The following is a 20,110-nucleotide window of genomic DNA, read 5'->3' as shown; positions in this document are numbered from 1 at the left end:
CATACTGCAAAAAGTCAGCAGGTCTACACATGGCAGTCCCTACAGAAAAACTACATACCTAAATACCTGTCCATAAATTTATCTAATTGCCCTGTGTGTGCATGTGCATGTGTGTGTTTGTATAATGAAGAAGTTTTCTTAATAATTTTAAAAAAGACTGGAGACTGGTAGCAAGGTCCATCTTGCACATGTCAGCTCTGCTTGTGAAAGGTGAACATCTGAATATTTATTTATAGCCTTATGAAACAAATAAACAAATACAAACACAAACACACAAGGAGGAAAAAAAAAGTTAAAGGAAGATAAAAGTACAGGTTATTCAGAGATATCTAGATATCTGAAATGTACACTGTATAAGGTACAGTGATAAAGACAAGGAATATACAAACACACCTGTTGCCTTTCCATTAATCTAGAGGATCTACGGTGTAGTTCACAGGCTGCCTGCCATCCTGCTGCAGCCCTTGAGTTCTTGTCATGGGAGGCCAAGGCAGCCCTTTCGAAGCACCTCTTGCCCTTCCTTGTATCTATGGTGTTGGTGGTCTTTGGGAATGCAGATGTGGGTGTGTTCTATTAAAAAAATATTAAAGATTGGTGTATAAAAACTTTGGGATCACATTTTTAATCAGACATCTTGGTATACGGTTAAATGCTGGTATGTGACCCAGTTTGGTAGAAGTGACACAAGACCTGAATGGAAGTAGAGGTAAGGTAATAAAGTGATGCATTATCTACAGTGATAAAGAAACAATCAACGGAGGATCAAATACATGAAAAAGTGAAAAACTGGAATGCACTGCCAGTGAATATGCAGCTTTCATACATGTACGTGAGGAAGTGGTTAAGATATTTTAAAGGACCCAGACAGGAATATAATTTGTAGCAATGGCAAAGAAGCCACATTTGAAAAAAAAAAAAAAAAAATGGACAAAGGACAGCAAAGAAATGAGTAAAAAATCTCTAAAATTTAAAGTTTGACATTATTTCAGAAGTTATGGTTTTTCCAAGCTCAAGGAAAGACAAACAAGAGGAGGCATGAATACAGTGTCCAAATGTGTAACTAACAGGAAAACCCAATGTTAGGAGGATATGGTAAGAAAGTCAACTAAAGAAGATAAGTCTGTGCAGACATACTTTCCAAATAGAGCATCAGATCAGTAGATTGTATTATCAGAGGAAGTATGTATGAGCATACAGCAATTTAAAGAAAATACTTTAATTTGGCATAAAGAACACCATGAGTATGACTCAATCCTGTAAGAATGCAAATAAGTAAATCACACACACACATACACACACCTTGCCTGCTGCAGCTGAGCGCCTGTGTGTGGCATGATGTAGGCGGCTTCCAGGTAATGACACTGATGACTTCTTCAGGATGTTGATGAGCCTCTGGACACTTATAGGATAACACAAATACAAAGATATTTATGTCCCGGGACAAATGAATGCAGCATACTGGTGTCGCAGAACATGGGTAGTTTCCAAAGAGATGATTGTGTATTCCTTGCAGACTGAATGAATTTCTCAGCTTTTCTACTGAGTGCCCAAGGGAAGAGGGGAGTGTGTGTGTGTGTGTGTGTGTGTGTGTGTGTGTGTGTGTGTGTGTGTGTGTGTGTGTGTGTGTGTGTGTGTGTGTGTGTGTGTGTGTGTGTGTGTGCATGATATATTATCCTGTCTATGTTTTGTTTCAACACAATCTCTCTCTCTCTCTCTCTCAAGACCTACCCAGCATTTCCTTCCCTCCTCTTCCTGGTTTGTTCCTGCCACTGGATGGGTCCCACCATCTCCCTACGCTTCAGGAACACCGCCCAGAGGCCAGCTACAGCAGGACTCAGCAGCAAGGAGTGGTGGACATCACCCTGGCGGCCCAGCAACCCCTGCAGCGCCGAACACCACCCGTGAAGAACGGCACAGTATGCCTCCATCAATACATCGTCTGGCTGAAACACACCTGTTATTAATTAATGACGTGTCAGGCAAGGCAGCCAACACGTCTCTTAAATAACGTAGTTCTCATGAAAGAAAAGTAGTGGTTGAGACAGTCATGATAATATTGAAAATAACAATGCCTAAAGTTTACATTAACGCAGTTCTTGAATTTCACAGCTGATCGCTTCATCTAGTAGTTCGCAGATTGAAAAGGCGTCATATTTTACTAAGAAACATTCTGTCCCTAAATGAAGAGGATAAGGTTGTCCATACCTCCCATGTCAGGTCAAGTGTTGAGGATGAAGGAAGACAGTCCCGTGAAGAGGATGTGGAGGCAGCAAGAGGAAGGGTGAAGATAGAGACTCGAGAGGAAGACACGTGTTGTTCGAAGCAACCACTGTGTTTTAAACTGTGTGGATCTTATGAAACAGAAAGCAGCGGATGAGATGGCTTAGTCGCGTGTCGGGGATGGAGGAAGACAACCGTGGAAAGGACGCGTAGACACTGGAGAAGGTGAAGACCGGGAGGAAGGTAGATTGAGATGAAGAGACACGAGGCAGCTGTGGCTAGGCCTAGATGAAGGAGACGCAAAAGGATGAAGACACTGTGGACAACACAAGGGCGCCAGACAGACACCATGCACTTGTAATGAGGAGGACCACATTCTGAAACACTTCTGCGCCATATCTCCACTACTTTCAAGAGCCGCTTGTTGAAGTTAGTTTTATTTTTTTTCTATGGTTCTAGTGATAGATTAACAAGATTTCTACATTATTAACAGGATAAACACTCTAAGAACCCCGGCTTATCATCTCAGTGGCCTTTGAAAATAGTTGTGGTGAGAGCGAAGCGTTTCACCATATGGACTTAATTATGAAATAAAGATATCCACGAGCTTACATCATCATGCAAGGTGTACTAATGTTTCATCCAGTCATTTATGCACTCCTAGCAACGTTACATCGAAGGATTAAGCCCACAAAACAATGACACCCACCTCCACGCCACTGCTCTCGTCCTCATCGCCATCCTGCGCCATGTCTCCGAAATCGTCAACTAGAGTGATTTCTATTCAGTTTTACTTATTGCTGCCGTATTGCAGTTTGTTAGTTCCCTTTTCCGTGTAAAACTAATGAAGAATTATTGGTAATCAAGAAGTTAATAATTAATTCATTCAAAGCATAATGAAATTTCGTCTGAGATCAGAAATGGTTATAAAAATAATTATCAAAAGTATTACGAAAAGTGAATAATGGATAAATGAAAAAAAAAACTTATATAACAGGGAAAATAAACGTATTAGCATATACCTTCAGACTTCTTAATAAGAACTTCATATATTGTATCTGAAAAATTAAACCCATTCGACACACACACACACACACACACACACACACCAAGATATCCTTACACATACATCAAACAATTAATGCATCTATACATATACTGAAGTCACACTTCCGCGGGTATGAGAGTATTCTCCATTGATTATTATTATTAATTATTATTATTATTATTATTATTATTATTATTATTATTATTATTATTATTATTATTATTATTATTACCACTGTTGTTATTATTATTATTATTACTATATGTTATGATTATTGTTATTATTATACATACACCTCCGCTGTAATGAGCAGGAAAGTTCCACGAGGAGGCAACTGTTCCTCCCTGCCCCCCTCAATACCCAACCCTTCAAAATTTATTGATTTATAAATATATATATATATATATATATATATATATATATATATATATATATATATATATATATATATATATATATATATATATAATTATGAAAGGCGCTGCACACCCTTCATTATTATGTCTATGATAAAGATCCGCCAGTTTTCGTGTCTTTCCAAGGGAGGTTATGTAGTGGCCTGAATTTTTCCCATCGACGGAGACAGACCGTGTGAATTATAACTGAGATGAATTAATATATCACAAATTACAGGGAAATATCGAATAAATGAATTAATAAAATCACAGCCAATGGCAGATTATTAATTTTCAAAGAATTTACATGATGTTATTAATTTACAAGAGCTACATGACATCACTAATTTTTTAAAAAGCTACATGACATTATTAATCTTCAAAGAAGACACATTAATTTCCAAAGAAGACAAATTTTGACACATATTAGTTTTCACATACATAAATTAATTTTCGAAGAAGACATACATAAATAAATTTTCAGAGAAAACATACAAAGAAATTTTCAGACACAGCACTAATTTCCAAAGGTATATGATATTACTAATTTTCAGAGGAAGCACACAGCATTAGTTTTCAAAGCAGACATATAAATAATTGCTACCAAATGACTTACCAGCGCTATCTGAATATACATTGCTATGTCTCTGTCAGTCACACCTTGTTCCCTCATAAGCCATTTACAGTTTAGCCTGCTTGTCTAGACTCGAGTAAAACAAAGACAATAGTGGCATCTATACAGCTATGCATGTATGTTCAGAAAATTAATAGAAGTTTGTAAGAGGATAAAAGTGGCACTCACTTGTAGCAGAAAAATAGCAAATTGTATTTTCAATGTGACTAAATCCAGAATAAAGTGATGATGGACTGAGGCAGACATACATAATGGTATGTCTACCTATGAATAACAGATAGTCACTATGTATAATCAAGTTTATTGTTTGTACAGTAGTCATTGTCAAACCTTACCTTACCTAGACTTACCATATTAGATAAAGATATCATGCAAGTTTCTAAGACAAAATTTCTTGGAGTCACATTTGACAATAATCTTACCTTTAAATATCACATATCAAACCTTTGCCTAAAATTATCTAGATCAATAGCTCTATTGCTGAAAATAAAAAACTTTGTTCCAGTGGAAATTATGAAAATCATGTATTATGCCCATATATACCAACACTTAACCTACTGTAATCCAATTTGGTCCACTACCTACCCATGTCATCTACAAAATCTAAACATCCTCCACAAGAAAATTATTAGAATCATGACAAATAGTGACTTCCTCCAACACACACCTCCACTCTTTAAATCTATGAAAATCCTTCAACTCTCTGACTTATCAAACTTCTCTATTGCATCATACATGTTCAAATTGATAAATTCCAACAACAACAATACCCTGACCCTAACTCATAACCACTCCACATGCTACAGGCATTCTCTACAGATTCCCCATCATACCTTAACTCTCTACCAACACTCTCTAATGTATAAAGGTCCCAAAATATGGAATAGCACCCTGTCACACATAAAAAATTCATGAAGTGTAAATATCTTTAAGAGAAAACTAAAAGAATATTGTCTCAATACTGACACATCTTGTACTTCAATCAATTTTTATCAATATCAATTATTTTGTTTCTTGGTATTGTAACCAAATAGTTCATATCCTCTGTAACTAAAATAGTTTATAACCTCTAGTATATATACATATTTATTTCTGTTTGTTTAATTATTCTCAAAACTAATATTTGCTTGTTTATAATCAGATTCCACTTCAATTTTCTCTATTTCTCATGTATAATTATGATTTTTCTCCTTTCTTTCCTGTTCTTGCAAAGCCATTTATCCCTAAATCTTTTGTTATTGCTATTTTTTATTTTTTACATTTTCTTTAATTAGATTTTTAGTTTAGTGTTGTTTTACATTTCAGTATTAAGTAGATATTAAGTGTGCCCAAAAAGCTTGTGCTTCATAAGGGGCTGTTTGTCTTTCAATTAATTGTACCTTAAGCTTATTATATGTATTACAGACAAACATAATAAAGTGTTTAAAGTGTTTAAAGTGTTTAATTAAGTAGCATACCATATTTCCACTAGAATCAACATTTTCCCTCATTCTTTTGTCCTCTGATCTACTGGGAGTCTGTTAATTACCAGGCTTCATAAGGGAACTGGTCAAATTGCAGAAATTAAGGCTAAAGATGAGTGCAGAAGGTAGCCTATCAGGGGTCTGCCAACTGTCAGGACACTCACTGAGATGCAAGTCCACCATCTTACTAATCAGGCCAAGACCATCACCAAGGCCCCATTGGATTTCAGCCAGCCTTAACTGTCCTGTCACTACACATAGATTTTGTGAATTAATTCATCACTGCACATACTTTATTTTAGTACAGTATGAAGTACATATAAAAAAAAAAATATTTAAATAAGAAACAAAACATTCTGCTGCTGACAAAGTGACTCAAAGCATCACAAAAACTTTCTTATATGTATAAATTATACACTATGTATTACAAAATGGGATAAAAACTTTCATCTACTTCAGTATCAACAATGCCAAGCTCCACATGCATCCCCCCTGTGGCCACTGCTTTGCAACAATTATAAGTCAAGGTGCTATTGTGTGGCAATGTTATGATATGCACTATGGTATTACTGCACTGGTAACATATTTACTTCCTTTTTATCAAAGAGTTGTAAAAGATCATATTTGCAAACATTCCACAGAAGTAAGAAGTTAGGCATCTGAAGTAATAACAGGTAACAGGAAACCTATTGTGTGAGATAACATGGCTACAAAATGTAACATTATACACTGTTTAAATTAATCTAAAAAAATATTGGTGACCTGGTTGATTAGAGACACCCATGGGAAACATGATGAATGGTTGGGAGCTGACTGCTTATGGTGAATAATTCTTACATTTTTACATTGACAGGTCATGAAAGTGATTGTCAAGAGGAGGAGGTGTTGGTGGTGGTGGTGGGGGTGGTGGTACCAAAGATGGAGGAGGAAGAGGAAGGCTTAGTGATAGTGCCAAAGGAGAAAGAAAATGAAGGCATGGTGGTGCCACAGATGGAAGAGGAAGAGGAAGGCTCAGTGGTGGTGGTGGTGGTGCCAAAGATGGAGGAGGAAGAGGAAGGCTCAGAGGTGGTGCTGGTGGTGGTGCCACAGATGGAGGAGGAAGAGGAAGGCCGAGTGGTGGTGGTGGTGGTGGTGGTGCCAAAGATGGAGGAGGAAGAAGAAGGCTCAGAGGTGGTGGTGGTGGTGCCAAAGATGGAGGAGGAAGACTTGGTGGTGGTGCCAAATATGGAGGAGGAATACTTGGTGGTGGTGGTGGTGCCAAAGATGGAGGAGGAAGAGGAAGGCTCAGAGGTGGTGCTGGTGGTGGTGCCACAGATGGAGGAGGAAGAGGAAGGCTGAGTGGTGGTGGTGGTGGTGGTGGTGCCAAAGATGGAGGAGGAAGAGGAAGGCTCAGAGGTGGTGGTGGTGGTGCCAGAGATGGAGGAGGAAGACTTGGTGGTGGTGCCAAATATGGAGGAGGAATACTTGGTGGTGGTGGTGGTGCCAAAGATGGAGGAGGAAGAAGAAGGCTCAGAGGTGGTGCTGGTGGTGGTGCCACAGATGGAGGAGGAAGAGGAAGGCTGAGTGGTGGTGGTGGTGGTGGTGGTGCCAAAGATGGAGGAGGAAGAGGAAGGCTCAGAGGTGGTGGTGGTGGTGCCAGAGATGGAGGAGGAAGACTTGGTGGTGGTGCCAAATATGGAGGAGGAATACTTGGTGGTGGTGGTGGTGGTGCCAAAGATGGAGGAGGAAGAGGAAGGCTCAGAGGTGGTGGTGGTGGTGGTGCCACAGATGGAGGAGGAAGAGGAAGGCTCAGTGGTGGTGGTGGTGGTGGTGCCAAAGATGGAGGAGGAAGAGGAAGGCTCAGAGGTGGTGGTGGTGGTGCCAGAGATGGAGGAGGAAGACTTGGTGGTGGTGCCAAATATGGAGGAGGAATACTTGGTGGTGGTGGTGGTGCCAAAGATGGAGGAGGAAGAGGAAGGCTCAGAGGTGGTGGTGGTGGTGGTGCCACAGATGGAGGAGGAAGAGGAAGGCTCAGTGGTGGTGGTGGTGCCAAAGATGGAGGAGGAAGAGGAAGGCTCAGAGGTGGTGGTGGTGGTGCCAAAGATGGAGGAGGAAGACTTGGTGGTGGTGGTGGTGGTGCCAAAGATGGAAGAGGAAGACTTGGTGGTGGTGGTGGTGGTGGTGCCAAAGATGGAGGAGGAAGAGGAAGGCTCAGTAGTAGCTGTGGTAGTGGTGGTGCTAAGAATGGAGGAGGAAGACTTATCATCTAAAGAGGTGCTGTTTCTCTTTTGAGGAGAGACCCTCCTACGGTAGCCTTGGGAGGAGCTTGGAAGGGCTGATGCACCGCCAGATTTGTATGATGAAAATATATTAGAATCACTGATGGAAAACTGAAACAGAAGTAATCCTTGTTAGTAATATTATTCCTCATTCCTAAAATTAATGTATGTAAGGTCGTCATTACTCATTACACCAAACACTGTTCATCTTAAAAAAAAAAAAAAAAAAAAAAAGAGAGGCCATTTAATAAGTTTCAAATATCATTGTCACTAAGATACATTTCTGTGGTCAGTATCAGTTTAGTACCAGCAATGTGAGAGAACAGGGCACCACTAGGCCACCAGTGACAGGTAAAACATGAGGCAAAGCTTGGTGTGTATAGGTTCCTGGTTTGATAGTGATACACCAAGTGCTGGAGTGATACCTACCCTGAAGGTGAAGGAAGCAGGTGAAGATGTCTCCCCTTCATTGGTCGTCTTTGGGAATGGGAATGGCAGTGAGTTGTTGTGTTCATCTTTCTTGGCAAGTGATTCTGGAACACCCTCCAGAACCTTCCTCAGTGTTCTCTCAGTGTGGAGCTTCATAAACTGCCAATGGAAGAAGGCTGACTGTTAATGACACACAGCACTGTCATGAAGCCTATACTGCTTACACTTGGATCAGCAGCTCTAACTGGAAAAACATGCTCCTTGTGTGCTACAGAAGAATAGTACAAGGACTGACTTAATAACAAAGAATGAGGATCAGACCAGCATTCCTCCACATTCTATGAATGTGTCTAATAAAAACACTTGCCTCAGTTGATCTTGCATCAATTTTCTTCACCACCTCCATGATGGTAGAGCTTGAGTGTCCTGGAGTGAAGGACTCAGCTGTATCCTCAGCCTGCATGGCCACCCGCAGGGCTGCCTCAGAGCCCTCCAGCACCTGCACCATCACACATATTGTATTACTCTGAGTGACTTGTATCCTCACAAAAGAATGAGAGCCTTTTATCCACAATGCTCACAGCTAGAAGTATTCTGGAATCTTCTGAATTTTGGAATAGACATGCACACACATCTCTGCTTAAATCAAAGTTATGCTCAGGAAAAACTGTTGAAAGTCCAAAATATCACAATTATTCTAAATTAAAAAAACATCATCAAACATTCTGATAATGTTCTGACAACTGATACTACATATGATAATATCAATCATGATATATTTCTGTACTGGTTTATTCCATACTGATAGTTCATACTGCATGAAAATATAAACAGATTACACATAATATCAGGACTTAATCATGTTTGGAATTATGAATCCTGGATGAAGGGTTATCAGTCTGTGCAGCCATCATGGTAGGGATAGTGAGAGCTACATAACAACCCATAAGAATGATATGAGGATGTACATGAACATTAACATCCCTGTTAATACTGAACACTTTCCAGTTGATTGTGAATAATTATGTGTCCATACAAATGTATTTATGTTTAAAAGGGAAATACATTTCAGATACCAAATTCAATTATTACAGAATTATTGCAATTGATATCCATCATACTGCATCACAATACACATGGCACATCTTTGATTAAAAGGGTCAGCTGTGCAGATGCTTCTGACCATCTTAGGCAATGATACAGTATTCACTAAGTATTATGAATTTTTAAAAATGTTAGAGTAAATGATAATATTAACTCCATAATGAGTATTAGAGTCCATTATCTTTAAAATGTATGTTACTGGTACATGCCTTAGAAAAGTGTTGGTAAGCAGATAACCCTCCAAAACAAACACAATTGGTTTCTGACTTACTCTGCTGGAGGTGCTGTAGACTGCACTACTGGGAAATTTCTGCTTGCTCTTTTGCAGCCACTCCTCAGCCTCCATAGCACTGTGATCAGCACTGTCAATAACAGGGTAAATTTTCTGGGATGAGGTGACACTGTCTAGCTGGACTTGTGCAGCACTCAGCTTGTTTTCATCCTCCTCTCCCTCTTCCATGAAAGCCTCCACCCTCTGATCCTCCTCCTTCAGCAGCTTCATAGCATCTTGGTGCCATTGTCTCATCTTGTCTAACTCCTTTAGCAGGAGGTCATGTTTATTTAATGAGTGTGACAACTTGCCACGATACAGCTCAAGCTGGTAAAGCTCCAGCTTCAAGACTAATCTAAGGCTGTCCATACTCTCCTTCTGCTCATTGACTATAGACTGCAATCTCCTGCTTAGACCTACTCCTCTATTCTGATTGGACTCTTCTGTCACGACTTCAGTGGTTTTTGCAGTGATTGAACAGTTTTCTTTAATCTGCAGTGCCCTAAATCTTACAATCATGTTGTTCAAGGCATAATTCACTGGGAAATTATATTCACTTATAGCAAAATGGTCAGTGAGACAGTTGGGGCAAGAGAGGTGGCTCTCCTTCAGCAGAAGGGAAGCTATGCACTGTGAGCAAAAGGTATGGCCACAGGGGAGTGACCGGGGCTGCCGCTCTTGCTCCTCGTAGACACAAAGGCACATGGTGCACTCTTCTGGCAACTGTTGGAAGACAAATCATTGTTAAAAAGGAATCAGTTTCCTTCAATGACTAAATCACAGATAATGAAAGTGTCCAGTGAAGGAGTAGCAACATTATAGCACAAGATTATCACAGCACATACTGCAATACATTTAATGCTGTGTGCTGTTGACTTTTTGTGCACTAAGAAAGAACATTCATTTACTAATAGGTGCTGGTGCTCTACTTCTTTGTCCCATCCTGGTGACCTGGCTCATACAGCAGAGCACAGCAAGGACTCATGCTCACCGGTTCCCTGTTTGATTGTGGGCTGGTGATGGGTGTGGCCTGAGGCTGCTGCTGTAACTCTTCCTCCTCCAGCTCATCCTCCTCAGAAGAACTAAGCTGTGACTCATTCTCCTGTGGTTCCTCCTTTTCCTCCTCCTCCTCCTCCTCCTGCAGTTCTTCTTGATAAGGATCATTCTGCTGGTGGGTGAAATCTGCTGCTGAGGAGACTATGTCTGATCCAGAGGGCAAGCCATAACACTGACAATAGAGAAAGCATACAACACAAAGTATGACTACATGATTTTATAAAATAAGCAGCATATTCTTGATGTGGCCTTGTGGCTTCTTTCACTGATTTGTAATTCAATCCCCCCCTTGTTGATTGCATTTAGAAACATGACTAAGGTTTATTTATAACTGAATTATAAAGCCAGTAATCCCTCATGATAATGTCATAATAAATTCCTTTATTACCATCATCATAAAGCCGTTTCAGGCAGTTTTCATCCTTCATTTAAAATATTTATATTTTAACAGGATGATTTCTTTAACCATTAAAAGTAACAAACAAATGTTTACACACACACACACACACACACACACACACACACACACACACACACACACACACACACACACACACAATACATATGTCATACAGTGGTACCTCGTGATTCAAACTTAATTGGATCTTTTGGGTTGTTCGAATTGGGAATGTTTGAAATGGGAAGCAATTTATCCCATTCAAATTAAAGTAAACAGAATTAATCCATTCCAGGTCCCAATATCTCCATTATTATTATTATTATTATTATTATTATTATTATTATTATTATTATTATTATTATTATTATTTATTTTTTTTTTAAATGATTAATGTTCCCTTAACATTGAATTAAAATAACTTAAATTATAGAAGAAGAAGAAGAAGAAGAAGAAGAAGAAGAAGAAGAAGAAGAAGAAGAAGAAGAAAAAAAAAAAAAAATATATATATATATATATATATATATATATATATATATATATATATATATATATATATATATATATATATATATATATATATATATATATATATATATATATATAACAGAAAACATGAAGTACTGTATATTTCGTCGTATAAGACGGCACTTGAATCATCCACCCCCCGCCAAAAAAAAAAAAAAAAAAAAAAAAAAAAAAAAAAAAAAAAATCGTCCTCTATGTCATATATAAAATCAACGACCTTACAATTTTACGCAAAATACCATTGTAACCAATATATAACAAACTTTTAAATTAAATATCATTATCTTATGTGGATGATAGTAGTTGCTTGACTGATGGCGTCGCCTAAACCGGCGTTTATGTTCGAATTGGAGGACCGCGGTCGAATTGAAGGACAAACTTATTCGCCAGTCCTGGTGGAATTGGAAGCTGTTCGAACTGAAGGGCGTTCGAATCACGAGGTATGACTGTACTTATGAAATGGGGTGGGAAGGTTAGTAGGGGGGACGGAAGAGTGCATAACACACACACACACACACACACACACACACACACACACACGTTTATTTGGCCAGTATTGTCAGTGTCAGGACACCGGCCATCGCCTTTCCTGTGTCCTCATGAGCAGGGTCACGTGCACGATGGATGGCTGCTAAGTGCAGACACACACCACTCGGCTCAAGGAAAACAGACTTTCAAGCCGCTCCACACTGATGCACACCACGCGGCTGCCTGTCTGCTTGCCAGTGTGTCATCCGCACATTACCTACTCATTCACAGCCTGACGCAGCGACGCAGCCTGCCATGCTGCAGTCTGCGACCAAACCTTCCTACATCTGAAGATCTGCTAATATATTATAATGTCACGACCTGAAGGTTTGCCTAATCCCAGAGTCCTCTCTTTTTTTTTTTTTTTTCTTCTATTGTTACACAGCGCCTCTTCACATCCACCGCAATTCTTATCTATGAGGCTCTTATTTACGCAGTTGCACTGCTAACTTCCCGAAATGACTACTGTAAATAATACATTTATAATTACTACCGAAGCTAGCCTCACTCATTCTTGTGCACACACCCTACCAGTATAAAATCAAGATAAAAGATCTAAAGGAGAGAGCAATGAGTTTCGAAATTTCCATATATTAGTAACTATATACTATTCACATTTGCAGTATAATATTTGAATCAGTACGGCAATAGTGATACTGTCCACTTAGATTAGATTAAGGCAGAGTGGAATAAAGTAGTTTTACTGATAAAATAACGTCAAGCATAATAATAGCAACAAAGTTTTAGAGGTGAATTATACTACGTAGAATATTGATATTGGTCACCTGCGGCAGAATTGTTTCATGAATAGCTCCGGATCTCAATTATATATATATATATATATATATATATATATATATATATATATATATATATATATATATATATATATATATATATATATATATATATATATATATATATATATATAAAACTCCCCTCGTGACTTCTGGCATCTAGCCAAAAATATCTCCAATAACTTTGCTTCTTCTTCTTTCCCTCCTTTATTTCAACCAGATGGCACCACTGCTATCTCATCTATTTCTAAAGCTGAACTCTTCGCTCAAAACTTTGCTAAAAACTCTACCTTGGACGATTCTGGGCTTGTTCCTCCTTCTCCACTCTCTGACAACTTCATGTTGCCCATTAAAATTTTTCGCAATGATGTTTTCCATGCCCTTGCTGGCCTAAACCCTTGGAAGGCTTATGGACCTGATGGGGTCCCTCCTATTGTTCTCCGAAACTGTGCCTCCGTGCGTGCAACTTGCCTAGTCAAACTCTTTCAGCTCTGTCTGTCAACATCTACCTCTCCTTGCTGGAAGTTTGCCTACATTCAGCCTGTTCCTAAAAAGGGTGACCGTTCCAATCCCTCAAACTACCGTCCTATTGCTTTAATTTCCTACCTATCTAAAGTTTTTGAATCTATCCTCAACAGGAAGATTCTTTAATATCTATCACTTCACAACCTTCTATCTGATCGCCAGTATGGGTTCCGTCAAGGCCGCTCTACTGGTGATCTTCTGGCTTTCCTTACTGAGTCTTGGTCATCCTCTTTTAGAGATTTTGGTGAAACTTTTGCTGTTGCCTTGGACATATCAAAAGCTATTGACAGAGTCTGACACAAAGCTTTGATTTCCAAACTACCCTTCTACGGCTTCTATCCTTCTCTCTGTAACTTCATTTCAAGTTTCCTTTCTGACCGTTCTATTGCTGCTGTGGTAGACGGTCACTGTTCTTCTCCTAAGTCTATTAAAAGTGTTGTTCCTCAGGGTTCTGTCCTGTCATCCACTCTCTTCGTATTATTCATCAATGATCTTTTAAACCAAACTTCTTGCCCTATCCACTCCTACGCTGATGATACCACCCTGCACTTTTCCACGTCTCTGCACAGACGTCCAACCCTTCAGGAAGTAAACAGTTCACGCAGGGAAGCCACAGAACGCCTGACTTCTGATCTCTCTAAAAATTTCTGACTGGGGCAGAGCAAACTTGGTATTGTTCAATGCCTCAAGAACTCGATTCCTCCACCTATCAACTCGACACAACCTTCCAGACAACTATCCCCTCTTCTTCAATGACACTCAACTGTCCTCCTCTTCTACACTGAACTGGAAACTTCACATCTCATCTCAAGCTAAAACAGCTTCTATGAAGTTAGGCGTTCTGAGACGTCTCCGCCAGTTTTTCTCATCCCCTCCCCCACAGCTGCTAACTCTGTACAAGGGCCTTATCCGTCCATGTATGGAGTATGCTTCACATGTCTAGGGGGGATTCCACTCATACCGCTCTTCTAGACAGGGTGGAATCAAGAGCTTTTCGTCTCATCAGCTCCTCCCTTCCAACTGACTGTCTTCAGCCTTTTTCTCATCACCGCAATGTTGCATCTCTAGCTATCTTCTACCGCTATTTTCATACTACCTGCTCTTCTAATCTTGCTAACTGCATGCCTCCCCTCCTCCCGCGGCCTCGCTGCACAAGACTTTCTTCTTTCTCTTACCCCTATTCTGTCCACCTCTCTAATGCAAGAGTTAACCAGTATTCTCAATCATTCATCCCTTTCTCTGGTAAACTCTGGAACTCCCTGCCTGCTTCTGTATTTCCACCTTCCTATGACTTGAATTCCTTCAAAAGGGAGGTTTCAAGACACTTATCCTTCAATTTTTGACTACCGCTTAGGACCCTTTTATGGGACTGGCATCTCAGTGGGCTTTTTTTTTTTTTTTATTGGATTTTTGCTGCCCTTGGCCAGTGTCCCTCCTACATTATATATATATATATATATATATATATATATATATATATATATATATATATATATATATATATATATATATATATATATATATATATATATATATATATATTTTTTTTTTTTATGTAGAAAGACACTGGCCAAGGGCAACAAAAATCTAATAAAAAAAAAAAAATGCCCACTGAAATGTCAGTCCCATAAAAGTGTCAAAGCAGTGGTCGAAAATTGATGAATAAGTGTCTTGAAACCTCCCTCTTGAAGGAATTCAAGTCATAGGAAGGTGGAAATACAGAAGCAGGCAGGGACTTCCAGAGTTTATCAGAGAAAGGGATGAATATATATATATATATATATATATATATATATATATATATATATATATATATATATATATATATATATATATATATATATATATATATATATATATATATATATATATATATATATATATATATATATATATATATATATATATATATATATATATATATATGATGTCCCCCAAAAAAACTGACATCATCGCCTAATATCATGAACAAGTTTCGTCTAAGTTGTCTAAAATTTTAGCAGTATGTCTAGAATTCAATACATTTTTAAAGTTTATTCTTTCGTACTCGTATGTTTCTTTTTTCAGGATTAGACATGCCGTTTACTGCAATAGAAAAGCCGTTTTGTGTGCTTAAGTACGCCGAAACGCAGTCAAATGTGAATGCACAACGTGAATTTGTTACAAAATTTCATAAACAAGCGCCAACAGGGAAGCAGATTTGGACGTGGCATAAGAGGTTTCAAGAGGAAGGCTGTTTGTGTCGAAAAGAAGGATCTGGACGGCCACCAGTTTCAAAAGAGATAGTGAACCAAGTTCGGGAAACGTTTAGTCAGAGTCCAAAATTTGTGCGAAGAGCAAGCCTGGAAACCCGGATCCCAAAGTCACAACTGTTTGGCATGTCATAAGAAAAAGGTTGCTAGTGATCCCCTACAAGCTTCAGTTTGTGCAGGCTTTAAAGCCGGGTGACAAGCAAAGGCGTAAAATGTTCTGTGAAGATATGCAAGAGAAACTTCAAGATGACGACTGAATTATGAAAATCGTCTTGTTTTCAGCGATGAGGCAACATTTCATACGAATGGCAAAGTGAACAAGCAAAATGCTTACATTTGTGATGAAGAAAATCCACATGCCAGAAGTGAACACGAAAGGGACTCACCAAAAGTGAGTGTGTTCTGCGCCATCTCAAGAACCGTGTGCATGGCCCATTTTCTTCGAAGGAAACATGATCGGCGATGACTATCTGGAGATGCTTCAGAACTAGCTACTTGACGAACTTTAGGCAAATAAGTTTGACCAATTCCTTTTTCAACAGGATGGGCCTCCACCACACTGATACAGTGCGATCATATCCCAAAGAGAATTTGCCAGGAAGATGGATCGGACGTGCTGGTGATAAAAACAACGTGCTACTGAAATGGCCCTCACGGTCACCTGACTTGACATCTTGCGATTTCTTTCTTTGAAGTTATATAAAGGGACTGGTCCATGTCCCACCACTTCCTACATGTGCAGAGGAACTCAAGGAGAGAATCACTAAGACTCTGGACAATGCATGCTGCAGCGAGTGTGGCAGGAACTCGAATACCGACTTGATGTGTGCCGCGTCACAAGCGGCGCACACACTGAACATTTGTAATAACTTTGAAACATTACAAAGTTACCATTTCACAGATTTTTGTTGGAATCTTTGTAAAATAAGGCTTATGTTCAAAATTAAACCTATTAAGTTTCATTTCTCTTGACCATGTAGCCGCTCCGACATGGATGTCTCAAATTATGTCAAATTTTTGGGGACATCCTGTATATATATATTAAGAACAGCCCCAGCCAGGCCGATACAAAATGTTAATTCTTGTTGAATTGTTAACTGGAATTTTGATTTGATAGATTTCATACGGATATCATACAATTTGATCCCGTCCGGATCACGTTCCTTTCACGTATTCACGGCCACTCGGCACTCGACACTCGTCAGTCGGCCATCAGTCAGTGGTGCCAGACTGCCAGCGAAGGTGCGTATCACGCACATGAAAGGGCTTATTTATTTATTTATTTATTTCATATTAAGAAGCAAGACCTGAGGCTGAGAATATGGTATAAACGTATACAAAAAAAAAAAAATTAAATAAATAAATAAATAAATAAATAAATAAAAAAAGAGGAGGGAGGTGTGGGACCAAAGCAATGAGCTGCAGACTGCTGGGCAAGACGAGGCAGAGGAACAGTTACTTCCTGTTGTTGATGTGACTGCAGAGGAGTCAGGAAGGGAGAATGCCGCTTCCTTTACATTCTGTTGGCTTGGGTTGGTGAAGCAGAGGGGTCTTTAGACAACTAGCAGGAAGTCATAGTGGTTCTCAAACGTTTTTGTCCCACAAGACACACTAACTCCTTAAAAAAAAAAAAATAAAAATAAAAAAAATAAAAAAAAAAAAATATATATATATATATATATATATATATATATATATATATATATATATATATATATATATATATATATATATATATATATATATATATATATATATATATATATATATATATATATATATGGTAGTTATGTATCCTGTCATGATGGGAAATGTTCGAAGTGGAACGAGGGACTGTCATTTTTCCTATTTCCAAAAAATTCTGTTATTATTTAGCGAATTTCAAGGTCTTTTTATTGATATTTCCCTGTTGACAAAAACCTGTGGTCATCAGTTACGCAAAAAGAAAAAAAAAAATTGTCGGTGGAGTGTGAACAATTATTTTTCTTCATACTTAACTTGTGGCTGTCATTAATATTAACTACATAATCTTCCTGTTGGAAAAAGTAGTGTCACTGCCGCTTTTGATTACCTAGTGCGCCACTCAAAAGTGAAAACCGAGTCCTGATTAATTAGTGTGTGTGTGTGTGTGTGTGTGTGTATACCTCGGTGTTACATAAGGGAGAAGACTTAAGCTTGCACTGTTCCGTCTCGTGTGTAGCTAGCTTGTGGTACTGCCTGTGATATTGTAATACAGTCCTAGGTGCTTAAATATGTATGCTATCATAATTTGATCATGATCTTGAAAGTTTTATTGTGACACATTTTCAGTGTTACTGCTAAATACAATAACACATAAATTGTCTCTAAAGTATGTCAGAGAGGCCTCAGAATTACCCTAAAAACTCCGCGCTTTTCTCGTCTCCACCCCACTTCGGCATTTTGTGCTGGGCAGCCTGCTGCCAAACCCTCAACGTTTCAAGGTCCTCAATACGTCCCTGTTGCTCATTTACATTACGTTACATTAAAAATTATTATATGGATTATTAGATGGAATGCCTCATGCCTCGAAACAATACAATGCCTTGTACAAACCTATACAATATGTGCGTTACCAATATTTTAAACGTAACCACACTCGTCTCAACCTGCCGCCTTACAACGCCACGCACGCAAGTACATGCACCCCTCCACTCAAGGCCAACCACCACCACCACTACCACCTGGCTTCCCCACCACGGCCTCTAGTCAAGACTTGAGAGAGAGAGAGAGAGAGAGAGAGAGAGAGAGAGAGAGAGAGAGAGAGAGAGAGAGAGAGAGAGAGAGAGAGAGTTTTATTGACAATTTAATTGTGTAATTCAATGTTAAACACTCGATTATCGTCGTTATTATTATTGCTGTTACTGATGTTTAGACATTAGGGAATCAGTCAGTAAGCTGTACGCACGTAGGGTTAAAGTATCGACTGGAAAATTAAATAGCGTTATGATAAATATCACTTCCTTCACACCTCTCACTGTAACAACAAACATTGCTCTGTACTTTACCACCATTGTGCGAACAGGAGATAAGGTGCTTTTCCCAACACTTCCTTCTGTCTGTCCTTCACTCTCACTCCTCTCCCTCGCCTCGTACTACTAGTAGTTCCTGTTGATTGTTATGCCAAGTTGCTAACGCCTCCCACAACTCTCTCGGGTCTCGTTGCCAGTGAACATTATATACATTCATACGTAATTACCAACTCAACATAACTTTAACCTTTCATCCTTCCAACTTCACGTAGTCTGTATAATATGCATATCATTGGCACTGTGCCTACTCTCTCTGCGTGTATGTGTAAGGCCGTTTGTATTTTTTGTATTTTGTATTATGGAAGTACACGGCACCGATGTTTTGCCTTGGTCCTGCCGATACAAGTAGAAAACGTGTCCCACTACGTACCATTATCATACCGTATCATATCACATCCTCGAGCGATATGTATTGAGGCGAGAATTAAGGTCAAGAGGCGACTGATGATGATGATAAAAGGATGATAATGCGTATGTGCATATTCTTCGGCAGCTGGTGGTGGTGGTGGTGGATACAAACACTGAATGGTTCTTATAATGGTTACTCCAATGTCCAAGTTTATGGTGGCGTAACGTGTTGACATAAATTCAAGGTGACTCAGGTGACATGATCCTGCAATACCAGAGAGAGAGAGAGAGAGAGAGAGAGAGAGAGAGAGAGAGAGAGAGAGAGAGATGCATCCAGAAACGTTATAATTGTTCTCACTACGTCTATTTTCAAAGGCCAAAAATTATTTGTCGGATTCTCAAGTGTTAAATGTCTCCTGTCAATGTAGAAATCTTGCTGATCTGTCACCAGAACCATTAAAAAAAAAAAAAAATCCTTAAAAATGTGTAAATTCCTATTCATAAACGTTTTGGCATCCGCGTCTCAGTTACCAGTGTAGTGGGAGTTCTTGGGGGTTTTCAAAGATGTTTCCTATGGTCCTAGCAATATACATCTAGTTGAGCAAGGATTTTACATCACCAGTCGGGGGAAAAAAAAAAAACATGAGCTGAGCTGTGATCTTTTCAGAATACTGCCCGTGAAACAATGCAGCTTGAATGAATAAATAAATAAATAAATAAATATGCCACATTAATTGTCGGTTTCTGCTTGGTACCACACTCAATCTCTCTGCCCGGATATTAGACAGGATACGCATAATCTCTCTC

At 39.0% G+C, this 20,110-nt stretch overlaps 2 protein-coding genes across 5 annotated transcripts in view; both read right to left on the bottom strand.

Annotated features, from left to right (window-relative positions):
- LOC135104861 (uncharacterized) overlaps positions 1-3,485 on the bottom strand; it is a 13,614-nt gene extending 10,129 nt beyond the window's left edge. The window contains exons 1-4 of one of the 4 annotated variants that reach the window (XR_010270572.1): positions 2,930-3,483; positions 1,729-1,943; positions 1,300-1,399; positions 394-570 (exon numbers count right to left, since the gene is read on the bottom strand). Coding sequence is in view for 1 of the 4 variants with exons in the window: in XM_064012561.1 (XP_063868631.1) it covers positions 394-570; positions 1,300-1,399; positions 1,729-1,943; positions 2,930-2,971 (534 nt within the window). In the remaining 3 variants the exon portion in view is untranslated. The other 3 variants (XR_010270573.1, XR_010270574.1, XM_064012561.1) reach the window with 3 other exon arrangements.
- A 1,096-nt stretch (positions 3,486-4,581) lies between these two features.
- LOC135104856 (nuclear pore complex protein DDB_G0274915-like) lies at positions 4,582-19,091 on the bottom strand. Its single transcript, XM_064012552.1, has 6 exons — positions 18,932-19,091; positions 10,814-11,050; positions 9,823-10,545; positions 8,815-8,946; positions 8,448-8,606; positions 4,582-8,129 (listed from the first exon to the last, which is right to left on the bottom strand). The coding sequence occupies exons 1-6, from the start codon at positions 18,935-18,937 to the stop codon at positions 6,630-6,632; spliced, it is 2,757 nt and encodes a 918-aa protein (XP_063868622.1). The 5' UTR covers positions 18,938-19,091; the 3' UTR covers positions 4,582-6,629.
- Positions 19,092-20,110: the final 1,019 nt, after the last annotated feature.

Source organism: Scylla paramamosain, chromosome 11 (assembly GCF_035594125.1).
Source record: "Scylla paramamosain isolate STU-SP2022 chromosome 11, ASM3559412v1, whole genome shotgun sequence".
Lineage (NCBI taxonomy): Eukaryota > Metazoa > Arthropoda > Malacostraca > Decapoda > Portunidae > Scylla > Scylla paramamosain.
The sequence above is the reverse complement of the archived record's forward strand: the minus strand, read 5'-3'. Positions and strand labels throughout refer to the sequence as shown.